This window comes from Acomys minous (assembly GCF_964271855.1).
Source record: "Acomys minous genome assembly, chromosome: 7".
Taxonomy (NCBI): Eukaryota; Metazoa; Chordata; class Mammalia; order Rodentia; family Muridae; genus Acomys; species Acomys minous.
In genome coordinates, this window is record NC_140488.1 from 18,095,054 (window position 1) to 18,119,542 (window position 24,489).

Consider the following 24,489-nt stretch of genomic DNA (forward strand, 5'->3'; position numbering starts at 1 on the left):
GAATCCCAGAAGGTAGCGGGAGTGAGGGGCTCCCTGGGAGTGCATCAGGGGCTCAGGAGCAAGGCTTCGGATGGCTTGAGATCACAGTGGGTGGGACAGTTATTAACATGGAACGTGTCTCCAGCTCAGTCAGGGTGAATAATACCAACAGGCTACAACAGGTCAAGGCTACTTTCCCCTTCCTTGTCTCAAGATACACTTCAAAACATTGCTCAATATATAGCCCTTGGCTATTAGTTGTCTACGTGGTAATGAGCAGGTATAGAAGTTAAAGTGAATATGTCTGGAAGCTCTGGTGTGTTTCATTATCTCCTGTCCATGAGCCACACTGAGATGTAACTCCAGAGCTCTCCCTGGTGGGTGAACTGAACTTGGCCTCATGATGAAAAGGTAAACAAGTTCAAACAGACTCTACCACTCCATGTGTCACTGGGTTATAGTAAGGTGCATTCAGCTTGGGGTGACTTTATTGACATTGTTGCTGGAGAGGAGAAACACATGAGAGTGCACAGAGCCACCTGCTTTGTATCTTAGAGCTAATGGCTACTGTGTTGAGGATGGAGAAGGAAGGATAGGGCCCAGGGCTTCCTCCCCAGGCTCTCCAATCTAGAAGGTTTTGCAGCTGTTCTGTGGTGTAGAAGAGAAGGTGCAACCCAGAGAAGAGCTCCTGGGTTGCAGCTGTTGACTCCTGCGCTCAAAATCTCTGGAGAACTTACCCTCAGCTGGTAGGGATTGAGCATATGGAGCATATGGAGGAGAAGAAACAGCTAAACCAGGAAACTTTGGTGAGTGTCAGCATTTGATCAACAACCTAACAAAGTGAGTGTAACTGTGTTCAGCCATTGCAGGGCTGCTCAAGGAGTTTATTGCCAAGAACAGCCACATTCTAAACAGTGAGCTCAAGCAATCATGCCCACAGGTGGCCTCAGGGCTCCTGGAATTCCCACGCCTCCCTAAGACATGCTCAAGCTTACCGCTGTCCTCAGCAGTCCTGTGCTTTGTGAGGAAAGTGTTCTGCTCCCCAATGGCATATTCTCCAGCTGAAGACCAGATAAGTAAAACAACTTTGCAAATGCAGAGCTTAAGCTGTGGTTCTGAGAACTATGGATGCTGCCCAGGAAAAGGAGTGAACTCCAAAGTCACACTGGGACCAGGGTAGTGGAGTAGCTATCAAAAGCCCACATGCCACCACCATCCTCCTGCTGCCCTCAGGACCACAGCTCTTCAAGGCCTCATCTCCGAATTCATCACATTAGAGGCTAAGGCTTCCGGTGAATTTGGGGAGCATGCAAACACTTCTTTTATAACACTATGTTCTAAACCATATGGCCTGAGGCATGTCAAAGTACTCTGGGTTGTTTCCTTTGCTTTCTTCCAATAGTAGTTCTTTGCCCTTCCCAAAGACATGGGGTGATTTCTGGTAGAGCTATCCATGCCCCTGACGCCTCCCACTCCTCCCACTCTTCATACAGAGGGGAAATGTTCTTCTTGGTACAGGACCAACAAGCAAAATCACCTTTGTGGCCACCATGCTGGGGAGATGATCCCTGAACAGTACTTGTCAGCCAGTCTAGCCTAATTGTGTGCTCCAGGTACAGTGGTAGACATTGTCTTTAAAAGTAAGATGAGGATAACACAAAGACAAATCAACCAACCAAAAAGGCTGTAGGTGGGAAAGGGGCACCTATATTCATGGCCACACAGGAGGGTAGCAGCCATTGGACTCTGTAAGTGTAGAAAACAGGCCAATGTGCTAGGAAGAGGTACTGCATGAAATGTTTCTCTCTAGAACATAGGCTCTTCATCAGGACATAAGTGTGGGTCTACCAAGTCAGTAATATTCCTAGGATCTCAAAGTCAACCTCACAGACACAAGACTTGTAGTACAATATAGTGTTTATTAAGCAAAGACATATAATTTTTGAACAGATATTATGTTTCACATTGGATGCCTGGAACATAGATTACAAAAGTAGCGTAGGACCACAGAAGAGATATACAAATAAATCAAGATTAAAGCCCGAGATTTGTGGGAAAGGGCATGATGGAACAATATTTTTCTGCATTGCAAACCTCTGTGGCATTTCTTATTTTGGCAAAAAACATTAGTACACTACAATTCTGCTCATTTAAGGCAGCTTGCCCAAGCAAAAGTACAGATGTATATACATGTACTTGAAGTAGTGTGGGGCAAGCAGATGGAAATGAATAGTGGATATCACATACTAATCTGGATGTGACAGTTTGCTTTTGCGGTGTACTTCCCAATAAACTCATTATGCTTAAGAAACAAATACAAACTATATTTTTGAGTAAGGAAAATAACCCACCCACCCTCTCCCATTAAGGGACTTTGAATGTCCCTTTCCCACATAGACCGTAGAGGTCTTCTGCCTCATCTTCCCCTTATGGGTGAGGATTGATGGTGTTCTCTTCAGTCAGAAAACATTCAGAACTTTCTTGACCAGGCTGCTGAGATTGTTGCCTGTTTTCTCTCAGGTAATCAGAAGAGGTATGCTGAAAAGAAAAAAAAAAGCAGGGAGAATGTTAAACGAAAATATTTTGTGGTGATAGGAGTATCCCTTTATTTCAAGCCAGTGAGTGACTGACAAGTGTCTTTGCATTATTGGCTTACAAAGTACTAGCAGAGGGGAGAGAGAGAGAGAGAGAGAGAGAGAGAGAGAGCTTGGAAAGCTAGGATTCCTGTAGTATTCTTCCTTCCAGATGCCTCTTGGCTTAATGGCAGTCCTGAGAACCCAAAAATTCCTTTTAATCTGCAGCATCTGTGTCTGGCCCTGCACTCCCCAGCTTTTGTGAAGTCAGGCCTAGCCAAAATCTCACCTGTAGCCTTGGATTTAAGTCATTTCCACATTTACACAGTGGAAGTAAAGATGTCAGCTCCCACCAGGAAGTGGAGGAGGACAAGCACAAAGGCAGTGTTACAGGTATCAGTTGTAGAACTCTTTTTTGACTCTATTTTGAAGTGATACAGGACCCAGTAAGTGGAACCAAATGGGGTGAATGAGGAAAATAGATTCAGGAGGAGTTTGGCTTCAAGCAGACAGCTGAAGATCGGGGCAGGAGTGAGCAGAAAGGAAGAAGCCCAGTCAGAGTCATATGTCCTCAGGATGAAACTCTTGGCCTTCCTACTCTACGTCTTTCCCAATGAGCTATCTGAAACCCTATGTTCACTGCCTGGACTATCAGATCAATTTTTTGACAACTCTGATTCGTAGAGTTCCATTCAAGGATGCCATTGTCTTGATACCTTTGGAGTCTACTTTGCTAGTGAGCCCATCAGACCGTTTGCCCATTTTGATCTCGGTATGAGATCATAGGGACCCAATTTCTGGTGACACTGATGGTTCGCTTGGTCAAGGAATGTACATGAAAATATTTATGCATTTAGCTATCTAAATTTCTAAACATTTAAAATGAAAATACTTTTGATGTGTTGCTACTTTGCCAGATTGAATGTTTCTGCTCCTTACAGGGTTAGCTGAGACTTTACATGAAGAGCTAAATCTGCTGTGTTATTTTTATTGGGGCCAGATTTTATTCTGCAAGTATAGCCTCTAAAGATGGTCCCCAAAGTGTGTCTGACCTGTCTAAAATAAGGCAACTCCATAGATAAGTGCTAAGCACACTCACTCAGCAAAGGGAATTTTAGGGAATATTTTTTCGATATGATGAGACATACCCAAGGTAGACTATATTGCAGTATTGCAAAGTATATAATCTCAGTAAGGAATCTGGATTCAGTTTTGAGCTTGGCACTAAAGTGAGCTGTGGCTGGGGAATACTGAAAGTCAGATTCTATTTAAGAAACATTTATGCAGCTCAGTTATACAAGGATCCTTGTAGTTGTTACTACTGCAATAAAATCCAATGGTTTTACTCAGCAGTGAGTTCTACCATCACATGTGTGACTTCCTTCAAATTGACAATGCTTTCAACTCTTCATTTCAAATACAGAACATATAGCTGGGGCATTGCACTTATGAAGAAGAGTCCCAGATTCAAAAGAAAAAAGCAATTGGGCCTTTCAACTCTATCATACAGATTCCCTCTTAGACTGTAGAGCTGTGAGTTGACCTATACTAAATGATGATGCTCTGTAAGTAATGTGGCCCATGACATTATTTCATAGCTGCATGAAATTTCCTGAGTCCCCTAGGCCAGGAAATTTTGATTTACGACCTTCAGATGATTGAGAAGCACTTACATCTGACTGTACTGGTGGGTCCTGTGGCCTTGCCGATGAGTACTGTGATGCGGCTGGTGGACAACCTGCTGTTGCCAATGGGCAACATGGCACCGTCAATGGCTGATGTGGCACTGTCATTGCTTGACATGACCTTGCTGATGGGTGAGGCAGAAGTGGAGAAGTACAATCAACAGGATCCTCCGAAAGTCTGTAAGAAATTTGGAGCTATTACACAGGTCAAAGAATGATGGTTCATGTTGAGTTTCCCAAGTTACATGTAAAAGCTGATCCAGGTTTATATGTTATTGGCTGCTCACAGCAAGTAGCAAACATCTTACATCTACTTCCCTGGTTTTCATGTCCCATGCCTTCTTTCCAGAGAAGTTGAAGAATGGACATGAAACTCGGGAGTTAGTTATGGTCAATAAACCCTTCTCTACAAACACCCTGTGCAAAGAGTCTGAACTTGAGGAATAAAGCCAATGATTTCAAGGGTTGGATGGGAAATCTCTGCATTTGAGGCTGTCTTGTCTAAGCCTTCTGTGTGGAAGATCTTCCACTTTAACAGTAGATGTTGAGATACAGGCAGGAACAAGGAAAAAAGAAGTGGCCTCCACTCTTCTCCCCAGTCAGTCTGTCTTTTACCTATTTGTCTGATTCTGTGAATGTTCAGAATTGTCATTTCCATAAAGATTAATGGGGCCGCTCTCCAGGTCATTAGTAGCAGTCACCATCTACAAAAAACCAACAGCGTTATTGTAAATAAAAAATAATACAAGTGTACCATACATGAACTTATTGACATCTTAGGCTCTGGCTGTTCCTGTACCTGCTGTTGTGGCAGGTATTCCAGATTTTCTTCACCTTGTCCAGTTTGTGTCGGGTCACACAAGTTGTGAAGCATCTCAGTACTCTGGTCCAATTCATACACATGTTCTTGTTCTCTGTCCTGCAAGTATTGATGTGTCAAAAGCAAACATAAAAGTAACTTTGTTATAGACAATTGAAAGACTTTAAACCAGCAAGCTGGGACTTAAGTGAAGCAAAAAGAACTGAGAGCAAGGAGCTTTTAAAGGCAGAAAACAAAAACAAGAAACAAACAAACAAAAGACACACCCGACAGCTGCAAGGGGGAGCTAAGATAAGCAGTTAGCTGGAGTTGAGGGTTGCATAAGCAGGCAGTTTAACAGAAGCCAAGATATGTTACTTGGGGCATCTTGACCTTAGGTTCCTAGAGTAGGGTAACTTCATGTCTGAAAAAGTACCCCCCAGAAATGAACTTTACATTTAAATGAATCCAAAACTAATGAAGTCTGGTCTCTATATGCATACAGGGCTATGGGGACTACTGACTGCTTTGGTAGCACGCTAGTCACAGACATGCCTCTGAGTCACAGACTTCTGAACATCCAAAACACCTGCACAACCAAGTGTATATCATTGAGCCTGTATCAAGGTCTACCTAGCATAGATATGTTTAATTCTCTAGAGCAGCTCAACTATAGCCTATGGGGTAGGCTGAGCTGAATAAACCAAGCCAATCAGACTTCACATACAAATGAAATATCCTTTCAGTTATAAACTTAAAATGAACTTTCCATACCTCTTCTTCAGTATTTGTATCATGAAGGCTTCCAGTTCTGCTCAAATCATAGGCCTGTGCCCTTCGTGAGGTGTCAAGTAGGGCAAACCTTTCCCCCAAAAGTGGACGCTGGAATTGAAAAGATCTCATTGGCTGTATTTGTAAGGACAAAAAATTACTTGCTGTTAGGTCATGCCGTTCCTTAATACACTAAATACATGTGAACATGGAAAAGGAGCGCTCAGCAAGCCCACAGGGAGCCTTAGATATCTAGAAGCTAAAATCTGGCTGGGTCTCTGAGTCACAGACTTCTGAACATCCAAAATACCTACACAACCAAGTGTATATCATTCAGTTTGTATCGAGGTCTGCCTAGCATATAGATGTTTAATTCTCTGGAGCAGCTCAACTGCAGCCTATGGGGTAGGCTGAGCTGAATAAACAAAGCCAATCAGACTTCACATACAAATGAAATATCCTTTCAGTTATAAACTTAAAATGAACTTTCCATACCTCTTCTTCAGCATTTGTATCATGAAGGCATCCAGTTATGCTCAAATCATAGGCCCGTGCGCTTCTGCGGGAGGTGTCAAGTCGGGCAAATCTTTCCCCCAAAAGTGGACGCTGGAATTGAAAAGATCTCATTGGTTGCATTTGTAAGGACACAAAATTACTTGCAGTTAGTTCATGCCTTTCCTGAATACACTAAACACAGGTGAACATGGAAAAGGAGCGCTCAGCAAGCCCACAGGGAACCCTAGATATCTAGAAGCTAAGATCTGGCTGGGTGTCTGAGTCACCGACTTCTGAACATTCAAAACTCCTGCACAAGCAAGTGTTTATCATTGAGCCTGTATCGAGGTCTGCCTAGCATAGATATGTTTAATTCTCTGGAGCAGCTCAACTGCAGCCTATGGGGTAGGCTGAGCTGAATAAACCAAGCCAATCAGACTTCACATACAAATGAAATATCCTTTCAGTTATAAACTTAAAATGAACTTTCCATACCTCTTCTTCAGTATTTGTTTCGTGAAGGCATCCGGTTATGCTCAAATCATAGGCCCTTGCGCTTCTGCGGGAGGTGTCAAGTCGGGCAAATCTTTCCCCCAAAAGTGGACGCTAGAATTGAAAAGATCTCATTGGTTGCATTTGTAAGGACAAAAAATTACTTGCTGTTAGGTCATGCCTTTCCTTAATACACTAAATACAAGTGAACATGGAAAAGGAGCGCTCAGCAAGCCCACAGGGAGCCTTAGATATCTAGAAGCTAAGATCTGGCTGGGTGTCTTTGTCACAGACTTCTGAACATCCAAAACACCTGCACAAGCAAGTATATATCATTGAGCCTGTATTGAGGTCTACCTAGCATAGATATGTTTAATTCTCTGGAGCAACTCAACTGCAGCCTATGGGATAGACTGAGCTGAATAAACAAAGCCAATCAGACTTCACATACAAATGAAATATCCTTTCAGTTGTAAACTTAAAATGAACTTTCCGTACCTCGTCAGTATCTGTATCATGAAGGCATCCGGTTATGCTCAAATCGTAGGCCTGTGCCCTTCTTCGTAAGGTGTTAAGTAGGGCAAACCTTTCCCCCAAAAGTGGACGCTGGAATTGAAAAGATCTCATTGGTTGCATTTGTAAGGACACAAAATTACTTGCTGTTAGTTCATGCCTTTCCTTAATACACTAAACACATGTGAACATGGAAAAGGAGTGCTCAGCAAGCCCACAGGGAACCTCAGATATCTAGAAATTAAGATCTGCCTGGGCCTCTGAGTCACTGACTTCTGAACATCCAAAACACCTGCACAAGCAAGTGTTTATCATTGAGTGGTATCGAGGTCTATGGAGCATGTATATGTTCAATTCTCTGGAGCAACTCAACTATAGCCTATGGGGTAGGCTGAGATGAATAAACAAAGCCAATCAGACTTCACATACAAATGAAATATCCTTTCAGTTATAAACTTAAAATGAACTTTCCATACCTCTTGTTCATTAATTGTACTGTGAAGGTATTCGTTTATTCTCAAATCATAGGCCTCCGCCCTTCTTTGTGGGGTGTCGAGTACGGCAACCCTTTCGCTCAAACGTGGATGCTGGAACTGAAAAGATTCCATTGGTTCCATTTGTAAGGACACAACAAAATTACATGGTGTTAGTTCATGCTGTTCCTTAATACACTAAATAGAAGTGAACATGGAAAAGGAGCGCTCAGCAAGCCCATGGGGAAACTTAGATATCTAGAAGTTAACATCTGGCTGGGCTCTCCTCAGCTCCTGTACACAGGCAGACTTAAGACTCACTACTGATTGTTTTATCAATTTAAGACTGTATCTACACTGAGAGTTTAATTATTCATATAAATTTCCTTATAAATAGTTCAAGGAAATTTCTCAGTACTCCAAAAATCCATGTAAGGCAAGAAGGCCTTTCAAAAACACGTCCTTGTATATTTAACGAGATGAGAAGAAAGGGGGTGTGATTTGCCTTAGAGAACATCCAACCTGCCTGTTTTTAAGTGTTCAATAGGTTTTCTTGTGTGTCTGAAAAGCTAGGGCATTACAAACAGTGATATATGCTTTTGAAAAAAAAAAGATCATGCTTTCTATAAAACTAAACCTGAGCAAATGGAATGAACTTAAGCTTAACACTGTTAGAGATAAAAAAAAATGCATTTCAACGACTTTGAGTTGTACCTCAGTTACTCCAGAGGGTGTCTGATCTCTGTGCACCATGGGTTTCACCACTGCCTGTGGGTACACACGCTTTTTGTTTGAGATTGGGATTGTTGGGGCTGTCTCAGGTGCCTTTTGTTGTCCTTGTGCTTGGTTCACAACAATTTCTGGGGTCTTATCATTTTTCTTGTCTTCAATGTCTTCACAGAAATTTTCACAGAAATCTTTATCTGATGCAGATTTAGAAAGTACAGTAATTTCATCAATACTCTGTTCATTAGGATTGGAGATCTTTGCCTCTTCCAGTGTTTTCTTTTCATCCTCATCTCTGCTCCCTTCTTGTTCTGGGGAGCCTTCTTCTTCCTGGCTATCATTTAAAAGGGTCCCTGGAGGCACTTCTAATTCCACATCCATAGGCTCTAGCATGTCCTTTGACTCCTGTCCAGAACCTGAGGAACGAAGCACAGAGGAGATTGTGACTAAAACAATAAAATGTGACATCATTATATAACAGGACATTGTGGTTTAATCTCATGTTTAAGGATGAGATATGCTTGGAGAGATGGCTCAGAAGATAATAGCACTGTCTGCTCCTCCAGAGGTCCTGAGTTCAATTCCCAGCAATCACATAGTGGCTCACACCCATCTGTACTGTAATCTGATGCCCTCTTCTGGGATGCAGGCATACATGCAGATAGAGCACTCATACATAAAATAAGTAAATACAAATCTTTAAAAAAAAAAAAGAGTGAGACGTGCCAGGTACTAGGAATCATTTAGAGAACAGTATTTTTAAAATTTGTTCATATTTGAAACTTAAGGACAAGTGTATCTGAATTTCTCTCTGCCCACCTCCCATTTTATACTGGTGCTTAAATCCAGCCCAGTTAATAGTAACCTTTCATGGCAACATCCTTTGGGCTCTACCTCATGATGTTGGGTGTCCTCCAAATAGTAAAGCTGAAATAAGTTACAAATGACTCAAATCTCACAGCCAGGAATTTACCCAAGTAAACTGAAAGTTCCATGCAAAACCTCTGTGAAAATGTTTGTAGTAACATTATTCATAATTATCAAAAACTTAAAAGCAACCCAGATGTCCTTCTGCTGATGGAGGGATTAAAATTGGCAATATAATCATAATGTGGAAAAATGAAAGCGATTTATTGTTTCCTGTGACATGAAATTTTCTATATGTACATTTCTAAGAAAAAAAGACAGATAGAAAAGACCTCACACTGGTAACAAGAATGAAACCAATGTTGTTTTGATTATGTAATGTGTGACATTAAGGGCATCACAATGAAATGGTTAGAACTTTTTTTGCTTTTGTCCATTTTCCCGTGTATTGTTCTTTCTATTCAAATTATTGTATTTTTTGTGACAATATCCATGAATCCCAGGATCACCTTGAACTCATGGCATAGATAATGGCCATGAACCCCTGACCCTTCTGCCTCTCCCTCGTGAGTACTGCATTGAAATTTTTCTCTATGTCCAAAATTATTTCAAAATGAAAAAAAATTTACAAAATATAAGCATCAGGATCAGGCAGAGTGACCCACCAGATACCTCCCAATTGCTCCATGCAGCTTCAGGATGCACACTTCACTGCAATGCTATGGATACAAGCAAATTGAACTTCAGTCATTCAGTTAGTTTAGATTTTCCATTTTAGTCATTTTGGAAAATTCTAGTTCCCTGACAGTTTCAGTGCTCAGAGCTTTGACAAAACTTTTCTACTATCAATCACTTCCAAATCACTTTTGCGATTTAATAACATATTTGCAATTTTCTGGTTCCAAACGAAAAAAAATAAATATCTATAATCCATAGCAAGCACTCCAGATGCTGCTAAATTTCAAAGTTTGTTGCTGGTTATCTGGCTTTGCTCCTCTGACTGAAAAGGATAGCTTTGGGATCTTATAAGGATTTCTCCACAGCTGGTTTAACAATAATGAATATAATTCCACAGAACAACCCTGCAAGGTAACTTCAGATAAGTAGGTTAAGTGCAACCACTGCTCATATAAATGTTAGAAATAGTCACACACACACACACACACACACACACACACACACACACACACACACACACCTTTGTGCTGTTTTCAAAGAACAATTTTGAATAGAGATCTGAAACTTACAGAAATAATGGAAGTGATGCTACTAAAACTGTTTAAAAGTTAAACCTACATTTGAAACTGAGGAAAAAAGAAAGATTAAGCATAATAAGTGAAAATGTCACAATGTGAGTTATCTACAATAAGATCCATGCCTCAAGTGTTGCAGTTTTTATACAATTGTATAATTAGGACTTTGTTATAGAAACACATAAAAGGAACAGCAGTATTTTGGAGGGATTAACCACCTTCACTGCTACTTCCATTACATTGTCCTGCCAATGCACATGCCTATAATTCTGTCATCCCAGCACTCCGATGTGGAGCTAAAGGGCCCGCTCTGGCTTCTAGGACAGGGTGAACTATACATCAAGAATTTGCCTCAAAACATCAACAAAATTAACAACAAAAACACGTTGTTGCACTAAGACACACTGCATGGGCATAAACAATAAAATGTTATTTATTCAAAGACAGATCTATCACAATGTTTGCAGTATTAAAATCAAAGGCAAGTGAATAATACAAATTCAACAGAAAAAAGGAGAGTCTGCACATTTCTGACAGATTTCTAAAATGTGTAAGATCAGTGATTGCCTGAATCTGTGAGAAGATATTTACTTGTATTTCTCTGAATCATCATATCAAAAGATTTACAGAAAATGAGCAGAGTTGGACATGACACCTGTGATTTCACAGTGTTATAAATAGAGCACTATTTTAAACCTCCTAACCACCTTGAAGGTCATCTGATTTATTTCATCCACTTCCAAATAGCTCATTGTACCTACTCGATGTCAGTGGTGTAAAACCTGTGGAAGAAAGGCTTGTCCTCGTACCTGTGCTCTTGCTTGTAGTGGCACTTATGTTTCTGCTTGTGCTCAGCGGAGGTGATGTTCTGGTCTCAACTGTTCCAAGTGGTGTTTGCTGAGTGGCTGCTTGAATATCTACAATCTCAACCTGAGATTCCAAAAGAAGAGAATACATTTCACTAGTGAGAAAGAGTAAGAGACAAAAAATAGAAAACACAGGCAGAACCATAAACACTATATACATAATTCATAACATACTTCAAGAAATTGAAAAGCCAACACTTATATATACATATATGTATATATATATATATATGTTTGCAACAGACATGAAGTAAATAACAACATTAGAGGGATAAAAGTTCATAGTTCTACACAACGGCGGTCAGTGTACATACTTCCAAGTCTGAATCAGGATGTTCCATATTTGAAGCTTCATCTTGGCAAATTCTTTGCAATTCATTGTACTGGTGTTGTTTTTCAAGCCTTAATAAAGCCATAAAGAAATAATTGTCAAAATGTGTTTTGTGTACTGGCCAGGAATTTTGCTCTTTGTTGGATAGCTTTCATTGTACTAGACAGGGTTATCTAAGCTGATGGAGGGAGAAAAAAAAGTCAGTGACAGTTTTGCCAGCTGTGAACACTGTTATCAACAATAATGACTGATATGGTAAAATATGCCCATGTTTGCAATAGTTGCATCAATGTTATATGGCAACCGACCAATTTTTGAGTGAACCAATTTCCTCCCAAACTACGGGAAGAAACATATGTCTAGTATTATAAATCTGATCAAGAACACAAAGCTGGGGAGTTCACCTGCCCCAAGGGTGAATCTACTTGCCATTACCTTGCTAAATGGACATAGTATCAACGTGCTCTCTAAATTAATGTCTTTATGCAATTCATCTTTATGCCCATGGATTAGTACAGTTCTCAGATCTCATCAGAGAAGTTCATTTGTGCAGTATTCAGTGGTTAAAATTGAAACTCACAACTAGTCAAACTGTAGAGAATTAAGTGTTATTGGAGTGTTTAGACATACGTGGTACATCTGGAAGAGGCTCTTCCACACAAAGCTTAGGGAGTATTGCAGAAGGTAGGGCAGAAAGCCTGTAGGAATCAGAGATCAGGGAGGTAACAGTGTCATGTGGACCATGACAGGAACACTGCACTCAGGAGCTCATAATAGTGTTGTGGCCACATGAGACCCACAGAAGCCTTACCTCCTGTAATACTGCTCCAATAGAGTGTTTGTTCTAATTGACCTCTTTAGAACAATATAGAAATATGATCTAATGAGAAACCACTGTTAGAACCCAATCTCTGCTCTGAACACAGTAAAGACATTCACAAACAGAAAGAATTCTAGCTCAAGGACTAGAACTAGCCATTCAGATGTTTATTTTGATAAATCTCTGGGTACTGTATTTATTTTCATACTCCATTAATTTTACATTTTAATATATTATCTATGTTCTTCTTTATGGATTAAGCTTAATATCCAAATGGTATAAAGGGAACACATACTTTTTTTACATAATGAGAAAGACCAAGGACAACCTATTTTAAGTAAAGCAAATGGTTTCAGAAGGCCTACTCAGGTTACATATGCTCAAGATAAGGTTTTGTCAACTAGTTCATATTTTATTTGCTTTCTCAGTGTCTCTACTTGCCAAGACAGGGTTGACAGAGGATGACTGTGAACTACGGATTCTCCTTACTCCATATCTCAAATGCTACCATGTGTGCTTTCAATACTCCTGTTTTTTAAAAACATGTATTTCTTTTTTATCTTTATTATTTTATTTTATTTTATTTTATTTTATTTTATTTAAAATACAATGCTGGCTGTAAACTTTAAACCTCTACCCAGATCTAGCCAATAGTCAGAACATTCTCGACAGTTGAGTGGAGAGTGGGATATGACTTTCTCACGTACTCTGGTGCCTCACATTTGACCATGTCCCCTGGAGGGGGAGACCTGGTGGCACTCAGAGGAAGGACAGCAGGTTACCAAGAGGAGACTTGATACCCTATGAGCATACACAGGGGGAGGTAATCCCCCTCAGGAACAGTCATAGGGGAGGGGAATAAGGGGAAAATGGGAGGGAGGGAGGAATGGGAGGATACAAGGGATGGGATAACCATTGAGATGTAACAAGAATAAATTAATTTTAAAAAGTCAAAAAAATATGTATTTCTGTATTCAGTGTGTGTGTGTGTGTGTGTGTGTGTGTGTGTGTGTGTGTGTGTGTGTGTTCATGTATGTCACTTGTGTGGAGGACAGAGGAAAGCATTCAACAATCTCTCTTCTATGTGGATTCTAGCTCACAATCTCAGATGTTCTGTGTATTTTTTTTTCTTGGATCATTTATTGGACCAATCTACAAAATAATGCAACAGACACCAGTTACGTGGTTCCTTACATACATGAAAATATACAGATTTGGAAACCAGCAAATTGGTCATCTTAGATTCATTTGAAATCCTTAGATGATCATCTATTGTATGCAATTTCTTTAGTAAAAAATGTGTTTCAGCTCTGCGTTACTTACAGCCATGATACCTCTTACCTGCGGCACTTCACAGGAATGTCGTCATCCGAGTCAATAACTATAACATTGGATTGAATTTCAGTGGGGTGTTCCTGCAGAAAGATTAGCATATCTATTTCCATTGTTGCCATCATCATGTTGGCATCTTTGAGAGTCAAACCCACTCAAGCCCCAGCCTAATTTCCACTCAAATGCATCTGCATACTAAAATATACTTGACATTTATAGCACGCATTACATGTTCTAGTTACAACTGATCCACAGGTCACTGTGAGGAAGACACCAGGTTTACAGATATAAAAACAAAGTATACACAAAATGATTTATCCCAAGCCTAGTAGATCCAGAAGAGGAATTTCATTTTCACTCAAGTTCACCGCTCACTATTTTATGCCATCATACTGTAAAGACTCTTCTGACTGCTGTCCTTCTGTTCTCACCTTTTATAAAATACCCAGCAGTATAGAAACAATGTCCTAGAGGCTCAGAGAGGAAAAACTGGAGTAAATCACAAATAGACGTCCTGGTGCCTCGATGAAGGCTAGTGGAATATTGACTGGCCAAGTAAGTCTTGTTTTCTCTTTCTCAGAAGAGGAAGTGGGTCTTGGAACTGAGTCTTACATCTTTGAAGTCTACATTCTCATGGCAGATGACGGACAACTTCTTTCAGTTTTCGCCTCTATACAACATTCATCACTGTTTTCAATATGGAGAGGCGGTTTATTCTAAAGCTGAATGTGGGAGTGATGGATCTGCTACACCACCATAAGAGGATCATGTACCACAGGCCAGAGGTCTTCATCTAGGCTGCCAACACCACCCTGTCCATGGTGTTCTACTTATGCCCCCAATTGTGCCAAATCCTCGAGATTTCATCCATGTCACTGTAATCAGTCCAGATTCCTGCCATTCACCTCCTAAACAAATATACAACTGCTCTTTCCTCACTGAATACTGAGTCTTTCTGCACTGATGTCCAGCTGCTGAAAACAAAAATGATGTGCCCTTCAAAGTCGGGGAGACATACAGCATACTCACTGATTCAGGTTGTTTACGAAGGACAGTAACGGTTCCCACGAGATAGTAGTACTGCTCCCCTAACAGCCTTGGAGCGGATGACTGAATGTTTCTGCTGTTAGGACCATAGTTCCCCCAAAACACAAATGACTCTAAAGATGACACAATGACAATTAAATTAAAAGGCATACTGGATAAACAAGGAGGAAGATAACTGACACATCACAATGCTGTTTGCCGTCCCAATGGCATTTTTCAATATTCTGAGCTATGGCATTTTTCTTGTCTTCTTTTGTTTACAGCCAAGCTCCACAGATTCCCCAGATGGTAGTCACCAAAATATGAAACCCAAATGTAAACTTGTGCTAAGGTCAGTCTTTTGCTGTTGCTGTATAGATTGTTGTGGAAGTCTCTAAAATTATTGTGTGTGCATGTGTGTGTGTGTGCGTATGTCTGTGTGTGAATGTACATGCATCTGTCCAAAAGTTTTAAAGATATTTCACCTTTAATTTCTAAGAAACATGAGAAATATTTTAATTAGCATTTGGTTACCTGAAGCACAAACTATACCTCACCTCTGATTATCTTGTATATTTTATGGCTCTGAAGCACTTAACTTTTTATATGTCAAGTTCTCTGCTTGCACATCTTTAAACCTCAAAAATTAATCATCAGGTTCATAACATACATGACATAAATGTGGAAATAACATAGATTTGTCTAGTGAAAATGTTAGAGAGATGACTTCTTTCCCCAGGTTAGTGTACAGAACTTTAGTGTCTATATTTTATGTATTTGTTCTTGATAGGATGCTAGAATTCTAGACCCTCAAGTGTCTATATTTTATATATTGTTCCTCAATAGGATGTTAGAATTCTAGACACTGCCCCTAACAGCTAATTCAATCTGTGGTATGATTTACAAACTACAAAATCCATTTGTAACTTTCGGTGTTCATGAAGTTACCTTTAAGTTTGGCAGTGCATTAAACTTTTTTAATTAAAATTTTAAAATATTTTGTTTTCTAAGATGAGACAGCCATCATTTACCAATGTAATCTACCATATTTCTATATGGAACCACCTCATACAAGTCACTATTATTTTTTCATGCCTAATAGGCATAGCCATAAATTGTGAGTATATTGATGTTAAATGTTTTGTAAAGGCCAATAATACAAGAACATGTATGCTAGCAATCAGGGAACACATCACACATGATCACCATGTAGATATCCTGGGATGGATTGCTTACCATCATAAGAATCCTGCAGATGCAACATGAATTTCACATAGTCATATATTTCTTTCTCTTCATAGTCACCTCTGTCATCATCGCTTTGCTGGACATTCTGATATGCATTTCCTTTTCTCACATAACAGCAAAATTTAGTGAGACTTCCAACTAAAGAGAGCAAGAAGCAAAGTTACACAGTCTGGTGGAATATTTTAGACAATGAAAGTCTTCCTTAGTTAAAAGAACATTTTTAAAAACACAACTTTCTTCCCATGAACACTGATACTCACTGAGCTATCATTGTTGTATCTGTAGACTAGTATATTTGTATTTATATAGAACTACTAAAATTAGAGAATACTGCTATAATTAGGGCTTAGGCTAAAGAACAAGACAGGATGGAGGATGATTTTTCCATAAAAAATTCTTGTTTCTTTGATAATTTCATATATGCATGTAATAAATTTTGATCAAGTTTATGTCCCACTCTTCCCAACTCTTCCCAGATCCAGTTTCACATCTACTCTTAACCCTTGGGGGGACAAATGACCTTTTCACGGAGTCACCTAAGACCATTGAAAAACACAGATATTTACTTAGGATTCACAGCAGTAGAAAAATTAGTTATGAAGTGTTGGTGAAAATAATGTTATGGTCAGAGGTCAGCACTGCATGAGGAACTTTATTAAAGGGTCACAGCATTAGGAAGATTGAGAACCACTGGGACAGAGCATGCTCAGCCAGCCAGGGACCACGTCATTGAAGAAAACCCACTCACCTTCCCCCAGTATCCATCAAATGTCACTAGCTCCTTGGCTGAGAGTGAGGGCCCATGAATTACTCCCCACTCCTCCAGAGGAGATAGTTTTTTTTAATGTAAGAAATGTTGTGATTGAAATTATGGGCTATAAAATTAAATGAACATATGATCATCAGCCACATTAACTGATATTTTTTACAAAAATTGCTAAGGGATAAGAGAGAAAGAAATTATTCAACTGAGTGTTACTGTTCTCTCAAAACCCAAAATTAAATTGAAGCATAACAAAGCCATGTATGTATACATACCCGTACTTGCCAAAGGAAGATGAAGAATGATCTTCTGAGATATTTCTTCCTTTTGTTCATCAGGAATAATATTTAATAAAGTCTTTCCCACAATATCTTCCTGGAGAGAGTGAGAGAGAACAGCCTTTGCTTCCTATACTATTAGTCTGCCCTGTGAACCTAGCTCTGCCCTTGCCCACCTATGGCTATAGGTAGGTGCTGCGCTTCAACCCACTTGCATTGCCCTCCAGTAACTGCTCCATGCTACAGCCCATTCTGGCCATGGTTTTCCTGTGCATTATCTACCTCAAACAGTTGAAGCCTTTCCTATCCATCTCAGAGACCACCAACACTGTAATCACCACCATGTACTGTTTCCAGAATTTGTTTTTATTGACTTAACACTGAAACCAGTGGAGATGATGATGAAATATGGGCATAGTTGGATACCAGTGAGTTATATGAGGCTAAAAGGAAATAACCCATAAACAAGAAACCATAATGACCCATTTCTCCAAAATCTGGAAGAACTTACTGGATGGTGACCAAGAAGAGGTAACACATTCTCTGATATAAAAACAACTGTTCCGTCTATTTTCACGACAATCGAAATACTTTCAAATGACTAATAAAGACAGAATAATAACATAATTAAATAGTGAGATAATAATAAATTGATAGCTTTATTTCTAAGTGCATACATAATTATAACAGAACATTGAAAATGTTTCCTTTTCTTACATATCATTAAGACAGGCATATACTTAATTAAATTTTTATTATTCTTCACCTACACAGAATATACTTGACCTTAAGCATGAGATATTTATCAAATGATGCATCCCTTAGACAAACAAATTTCAGTGTGCACCCAATTAACACTAAACATTAGAATGTTTAGACATGAAAAGTTCACTTAACATATGGACACAGATAACATGGGTTTTTTGAAGTTTGATCTGATCTGAGAGGTGAAACATAAGCAAAAGGTCTCCAAACAAAATTATCATAGGAACATCAATTTGGGGATTGAGACTATAGCTCAGTGGTAGGACATTTCCCTAGTGCGTGTGAGACTCTGAGTTCCATCTTTAGCATAAAAGGAAAAGAACACATCAACGTATAAGTTAAATTACATGTTAAAACAGAGAGCTTTGGCATGTGGTTATGTTGGTAGAGTGCTTGCCAGGTGCAAAAGGACCTGGTTTCTAATCTCAGTAACAGAAAACAAACAACAACAAAACCAAACAAACTAACAAAAAACTAAAATAAGCGTAAAGCCAGAAACTGATAAGACTCTGACTGCAAGTTTGAGGAGAATTTTTAGGGAATGCCACTGAAAGGTTAAACTGAAGAAGCTGTGGGAAACCATTTGACCAGTCCTCAACACATTAGAGGATACCATAGACTCTAATGGTTCTTCTTCCAGATATACATGAGAAAAAAAGCAAAGCCTCAAATTACTGTGTTTTTCCATGTTCTTGGCAGCATTATTCACAATAGCAAAAAGGTGGAGGCAATCTACTATGGTTTGGATATGGCCAGTCCTCCAAGCACTCATGCCTTGAAAGCTTGGTCCCCATTGCACACTGTGAGAGGTAGTGGGGTCTGCAAGAGGAGAAGCCTAGTGGGAGGTCACTAGGGATGCTGCTTACCACTCTTTGGCTTTCTGTCTTACAGTATGGTTGTTCTCTCACTTGCTACCTTCACTGTAAATCCAGCTCCACCATGAAGCCATCTCACAAGTGACACAACCAGTGGTCATCCATGAAGGACACAGAATTTTGAACTTGCACTAAATAAGCCTCATTTCTTAGAAGGCAGCTATGCTCACCACTATACCACCAAGGCCACATCAAGCTTTTTGTCTTTATAGAGTAACCAAACTTAGCTGTTTTATTTAGCACAGAGAAGGCTTAATATATATTCCAAGCAACTGACAGATAAAACGCTCAGCAAAATGTAGCATAACATGTAGGTAAATCTTATTCAGCCTTCAGAGAGAATTCTGTCACCAGTGACAACATGAGTGGACCACATCAATATTTTAGTGAGTGAAATAAGCCACTCCAGAAAAGAAGCATGTTTTATTTTATGACATCTGTAAAATAATTAAATTTATAAAGAGAAAGAAGTGAAGAGCAAAACATAAAAATAGTTAAATGACTTTTTAAAAAGAAAGTAAAAATCAGTTCTTTGAAAAGAGAAATACTGGTGATAAGCTCCTGATAAATTAAATTGCATGATGAAAACCACAACCTACTAAAAACAAGTTTATTTTATGTGTTTGAGTGGATTCTTTTTCCTGCATACATGTCTGTCCGACCCCCGGAACTGGAGTTACAGAGAGTTGTGAGCTGTTGCATGAGTGCTGGGAATTAATCCCAGATCCTCTGTAAGAGCAGCAGAGTTCCTTTTTTTTTCAGAGGCAGGGTTTCTCTGTGTAGCCTTGGGTGTCTTGGACTTACTTTGTAGACCATGCTGGCCTCGAACTCACAGCTGCCTCTGCCTCCCTAGTGCTGGGATTAAAGGCCACTACACCCAGCTAGTAGCCAGTGCTCTTAACTGATGATCAACAATTTTAAGAACAAAAGGTAGACATCATTACAGAACCTTCAGCCATAATAAATATGACTCGAGAACGTTATCCTCAATTTTATGCCAGTAAAATTGAAATTGATTGGATAAATAAGTTCTTAGGAAGTAGTTTACCAAAGATAACTCATGAAAGTAGAAAATTTGGATCATACCTTAATCACTATAGAATGGAACCATTACTTTCACATATCCACTTATTACCTGCTGTGGTTTCAAACTGGTTTGAGTGTATCCTCACCCAAAGGTTCACACACATGGAGATACTTATAGCACAGAAATAGCAACTGATCAGCTCCCCGTATCATTATGTGTTAATCAAAAAAATTATGCTGCTTTTCTTGGTGTCAGGGAATTGAATCCAGAATTCCTCACATGCTAGGCAAGTGCTGCGACTGAGCTATAACCCCCAGCCTCAACTGAAATTTAAAACAAAACAAAACAAAAACTCCACCTTCTTTTCATGAGTCAAAATAATGGCCCTCGTTCCAGAGGCCTTAATTTTTTTTTCTTCTTAGAGTCAGCTGTGCTCATACTTACAGAATGTTCGTGGCACGAAAAGCTTCTCTAAGAAAAAATTTTCCAGGGAAGTTACTCACACATGACAGAAGCTAAAAGGTGGCAGAGGAGGCATCGCCCCCTGCACTTGTGCCTATAACCATCCCTGTAGTGTATAGTCACCTTCTATAATAGTTCAAATATGCATTAGGTTTTATAACACTTATTGAAAGATTTCAAATGATACATTTTGAGGTCTCTACACAACACAAATTTAAGTATATGATACAATCTTTTTTTTTAAATAAAAATGCTTAAAATGATGAAAGATGTCCCTATGTGGCTTAGGGTTTCATCTAAAAATGTGAATTGTTGTAATACTTGTTGTATTACTTGAAGGCCTATGGTCTTCCAGCTATGCTTTGAGAAGTGCTGTAGTGCATCTTGTATTATATGTGATCTACATATAAAGTACACAACAAAAGTACCCTTACCCTAAGAGCCCTCTTCTGGTACTCTTCATAGTTAGTGAACACAAGAACTTTATTTTCTTCAAAATTGGTCCTTACATTTGACATTCCTTTACAGAAAAGAAATGAGAGATGTTATAAGAAGATAATGAGCAGCTGATATTAGGGTTCTAAGCATTATAATTTAGAAAAAAAAGTATTAGTTTTTGAATGGAAGTGGGGGGGTTGTATATTCCATAGCTTATAGTGGAAGTCAGAAGAGAACTTTGGGGAGTTGATTCTCTACTTTCACTTTTATGTGGGTTCTGAGGATTGAACTCAGGTCATCAGGCTTGCGTGCCATGTGCATTTAACCACTGAGCTATCTTACCAAACCAAAGTATAATTAGTATCATAGACAATATTTAAACTGTGAAAAACCAATTCTGATTTAAAATGATGGCATTGAAAAAATCACCCAACAATGTGCAATTTTCCATTTGGGTCTATCAAAACTCAGGATCCATAATATGCCAGACAAGGTTAACAACTCTACATAGAGCTGTACTACCCATCCCTAACTAAAAGCTGGAATTCTATTCTTCATTTCTGGACAAACACCTTTCACTGGTGATCTTCAGGTCATTCCCAGGTCTGCTCAGTGAACACCACACCTCATCTTGTCCTCTGTTCCCCTTCATAGCCATACCATCCCTCCTCCTTGATCTGAGTCAGTAAAGACATCAGTAACACAGCCTCCCATCTCAAGGTTTTATGTCAGTAAGAACTAGCTCCTCTACTCACAAGAAAAAGAAAGAGTCAGGGTGTACAACCTTTGTGCTGGGGGATTCTGACTCTAGGTCAAGAGTCTCACAGCACGCCCTCAGAGTGCACTCAAGTGCCTTCACTAACGAGGCAATGAGAACAGGCTGTGTAGCATTGGTGCCTTAGGATGGAGAGTGTAGCAGCTATAGCCTTGCTCATGATGACAGAAGAAGAAATGCAATGTGATGGAGTGGACACAGGGCCTAGAAAGTATTTTAGGATGTTTAGCTACAAAGAGGATATAGAAACAGGGAAAATACTAGAGGAATAATGTAGACAAGAAAATAGTTACTTCATCTAAGACTAGGAGAGTGTGATTGTCTGTTTATCGACATAAATCCATCACATGTCCTTAGCTACATGTGTCCCATGATATAAGCATTGTCTTACAGGTCCACATAAATGGACATTATGATTGTCCATTTATGCTTCTAGTAAGTTCCACTCTTGTACAAGCTTTCAGGGCTATTTTATGCATTGAACATACTCCACCCCCCAAAAAAAGCCTTGTAAGTGGAGAGAAACAAATAGTATGACCAAAGTCCCCTCCAACTAAAGCCACTCAGAGCATGGTAAGGGATGTGATGCTCTCAAGTCAGCAATGGTACAAGAAAGAAACGGGTCTAAGTCAAACCTTGATCAGCAGGTGCAGAGGCCAGACGTCTTATATGCCTTGCCCTGGCTCTACGAGATCCGTATCCAAGTTTGTCCATCAGTATTTGAACTTTCCTCAACAAATTGCGCAGCTCTTTATATGCTGGCCTCTGGTGTGGGTGAAAGGCACCCCTAATTAACAGAGAAATAAAGAGTAAGCTTTATGAATGTTAGGGATGAGGCTAGTTATTCATTTGTGACTCAATAGGATGACTAACATGAGAGAAAGCCAGGTTTTTTCATTAATTAAACATCCAGTGACTTCACTGTGCACAATAACTACTGTGGCAGGGTATGTCAGAAAATGGTCTTAATCCCAACACTCAGGTGGGAAGGCAGAAGGACTGTAGGTTTGAGGCAAGTCAGGCTAAATACCATGAATTAGTCTCTAAAATAAATAATAAACAAACAAGCAAACAAATAAATTTTATTTCTATTAAAATAATGAAATGAAAGCCAATGTTTTAACTCGTGGACTATGAGACTCTTTGCGAACTGCATTATGAATTCCTACCTCTTCCTATTTCTTTTCTTAATTCTCTCCATTCTTCCATCAACTGTAAGTAGAATCTAAAAAAAAAGAAGAGCAATATTTTACTATGCAATCATCTTTCTACAATCTGTAGCATCTACCTGTGCTGTATTTATCACCTATCTACTTCCTACCTTCGATTTATCCTGTCGTCTCCCATCTACAATCTATCTTCTATATGTCATCTCTCCACCATCTGCCATCCATCTTCCCATCATCTATTGTCTATCATTTATTTTCTACATGTAATTATCTATATTCTATCATCTACTATTTCTCTAGATTTAATCTTCTATCTCCTATTATCTACTTGTCTATTTGCTATCAAATCTTTCTAAACCCGATCATCTGTCTACATGTATCCATCCTCTATTTTCTATCAACTATCTATGTATTCATCAAGAATATACCTATAATTTACCTATATAATACCTACCTTCTACCTATCATCTATCAACCATGGATCACTGTATTTTCTATCAACAATCTATCCCATCCCCCAACAAACCTATATTTACCTTTCAGCTACTATCATCTATCTACAATCTGTCATCTATCTATCCAGTGTTTACATTTTATGTATCATTTATACCCCTGCTATCCTGTGCATAACCTATCTATGATTGATGATCTACCTATATTGTACCCCTCTCTGATCTATTATTTCATCTATCATCAAAATTTACCTCTTCTAAGTCTACATTCCATCTAGTATCTTCCATTTATCTACTGTTTATGTTCTACTGATCTTGTATCTGTCATCCATCTGTCTATCACCTACCATCTATATCCCCTGTGTCTATATTACAAATTTCTATACTTTCTCATCTAGCCATCCTGTGCTTATACTGAATCTATCTATCATCTAATCTGTAGCTGTTCTGTGTCAATCTATCTACCTATACACCTTGTATCTATCCTGTGTTTGTATTTGCCTCTAGCCTGTAGTTACCGTGTGTCTATCTTCCATCAATGGATCACCTATGCTGCAGCTATTCTGATTCTATCTCCCATTTATGGATCATCTATCCTAAAGCTACCCTGTGGCCTTGTTCCATCTATCAGAATCATCTTCTATCCCCTATATACCCTGTGTCTATTTATATCATATTTCCTCTACCTATAATGTGTCTGTATAATATTCCTGTGTTATTTATCATCTTACTGTCCTGTATCTCTCTAACCATAGATCACAATCCTCTAACCATCCCATGCCTGTCTTCCATCTGTCCTTTAAGCTATCCTGTGCATGTATAACATCCAAGTATCATTTATCATTAGCTACCTTTTATCTCTCATCCACCTATCTCTCATGTATCTAATTTACATCAAAGTATCATCTCTCTTTTACCTATCCTTTGATTATCTTCTATCTGTCTGTCTTCTATCTGCTAGTTGGTCTGTGTCTGTTAACCATTCATGTATCAGTATCACATAACTACCTTGAATTTCTCTTCTACTTCACATCTAATTTGTAGCTATTGTATATATATTTTCCATCTTTTTATTATATTTTAATTGCTTAGCCACTGTCTACCTTCCATATATGAATTCTATCATCTAGCTAGCCTGTGTTTGTCTTCAACCTGCCTATCCTTTATCTTCCACATATCCTGTGCCTACCACTGATCCATCTATCCTCTCGCTATCCTGTGCCTATTACCCATCTA

General features: G+C 39.1%; 1 protein-coding gene across 2 annotated transcripts; it reads right to left on the reverse strand.

Moving 5' to 3' along the window:
* Positions 1-1,930: 1,930 nt before the first annotated feature.
* On the reverse strand, positions 1,931-22,853 carry LOC311602510 (uncharacterized protein). 2 transcript variants are annotated; one of them, XM_084790707.1, is made up of 20 exons: positions 22,802-22,853; positions 22,268-22,419; positions 20,854-20,939; positions 17,802-17,891; positions 17,288-17,387; positions 16,238-16,387; positions 15,005-15,135; positions 13,985-14,058; positions 11,807-11,894; positions 11,436-11,556; positions 8,495-8,922; positions 7,784-7,900; positions 7,293-7,400; positions 6,798-6,908; positions 6,303-6,413; positions 5,811-5,918; positions 5,037-5,156; positions 4,853-4,941; positions 4,226-4,415; positions 1,931-2,517 (listed from the first exon to the last, which is right to left on the reverse strand). In XM_084790707.1, exons 1-20 carry the CDS (start codon positions 22,831-22,833, stop codon positions 2,407-2,409), a joined length of 2,517 nt encoding a protein of 838 aa, XP_084646833.1. In that variant the 5' UTR covers positions 22,834-22,853; the 3' UTR covers positions 1,931-2,406. The 2 variants fall into 2 exon arrangements, with proteins under 2 accessions (XP_084646833.1, XP_084646834.1); XM_084790708.1 differs by lacking the exon at positions 6,798-6,908.
* Positions 22,854-24,489: the final 1,636 nt, after the last annotated feature.

What these genes read in the sequence shown, in the direction of transcription:
- LOC311602510 (XM_084790707.1), bottom strand. Translation starts at nt 22,833, where the DNA reads ATGGAGAGAATTAAGAAAAGAAATAGGAAGAG. An exon ending in CACCCTCTGGAGTAACTGAG is followed by an intron (nt 7,901 to 8,494) that starts GTACAACTCAAA and finishes GAATCTTTTCAG; the next exon opens with TTCCAGCATCCACGTTTGAG. An exon ending in ATACAAATGCTGAAGAAGAG is followed by an intron (nt 5,919 to 6,302) that starts GTATGGAAAGTT and finishes TTTCAATTCCAG; the next exon opens with CGTCCACTTTTGGGGGAAAG.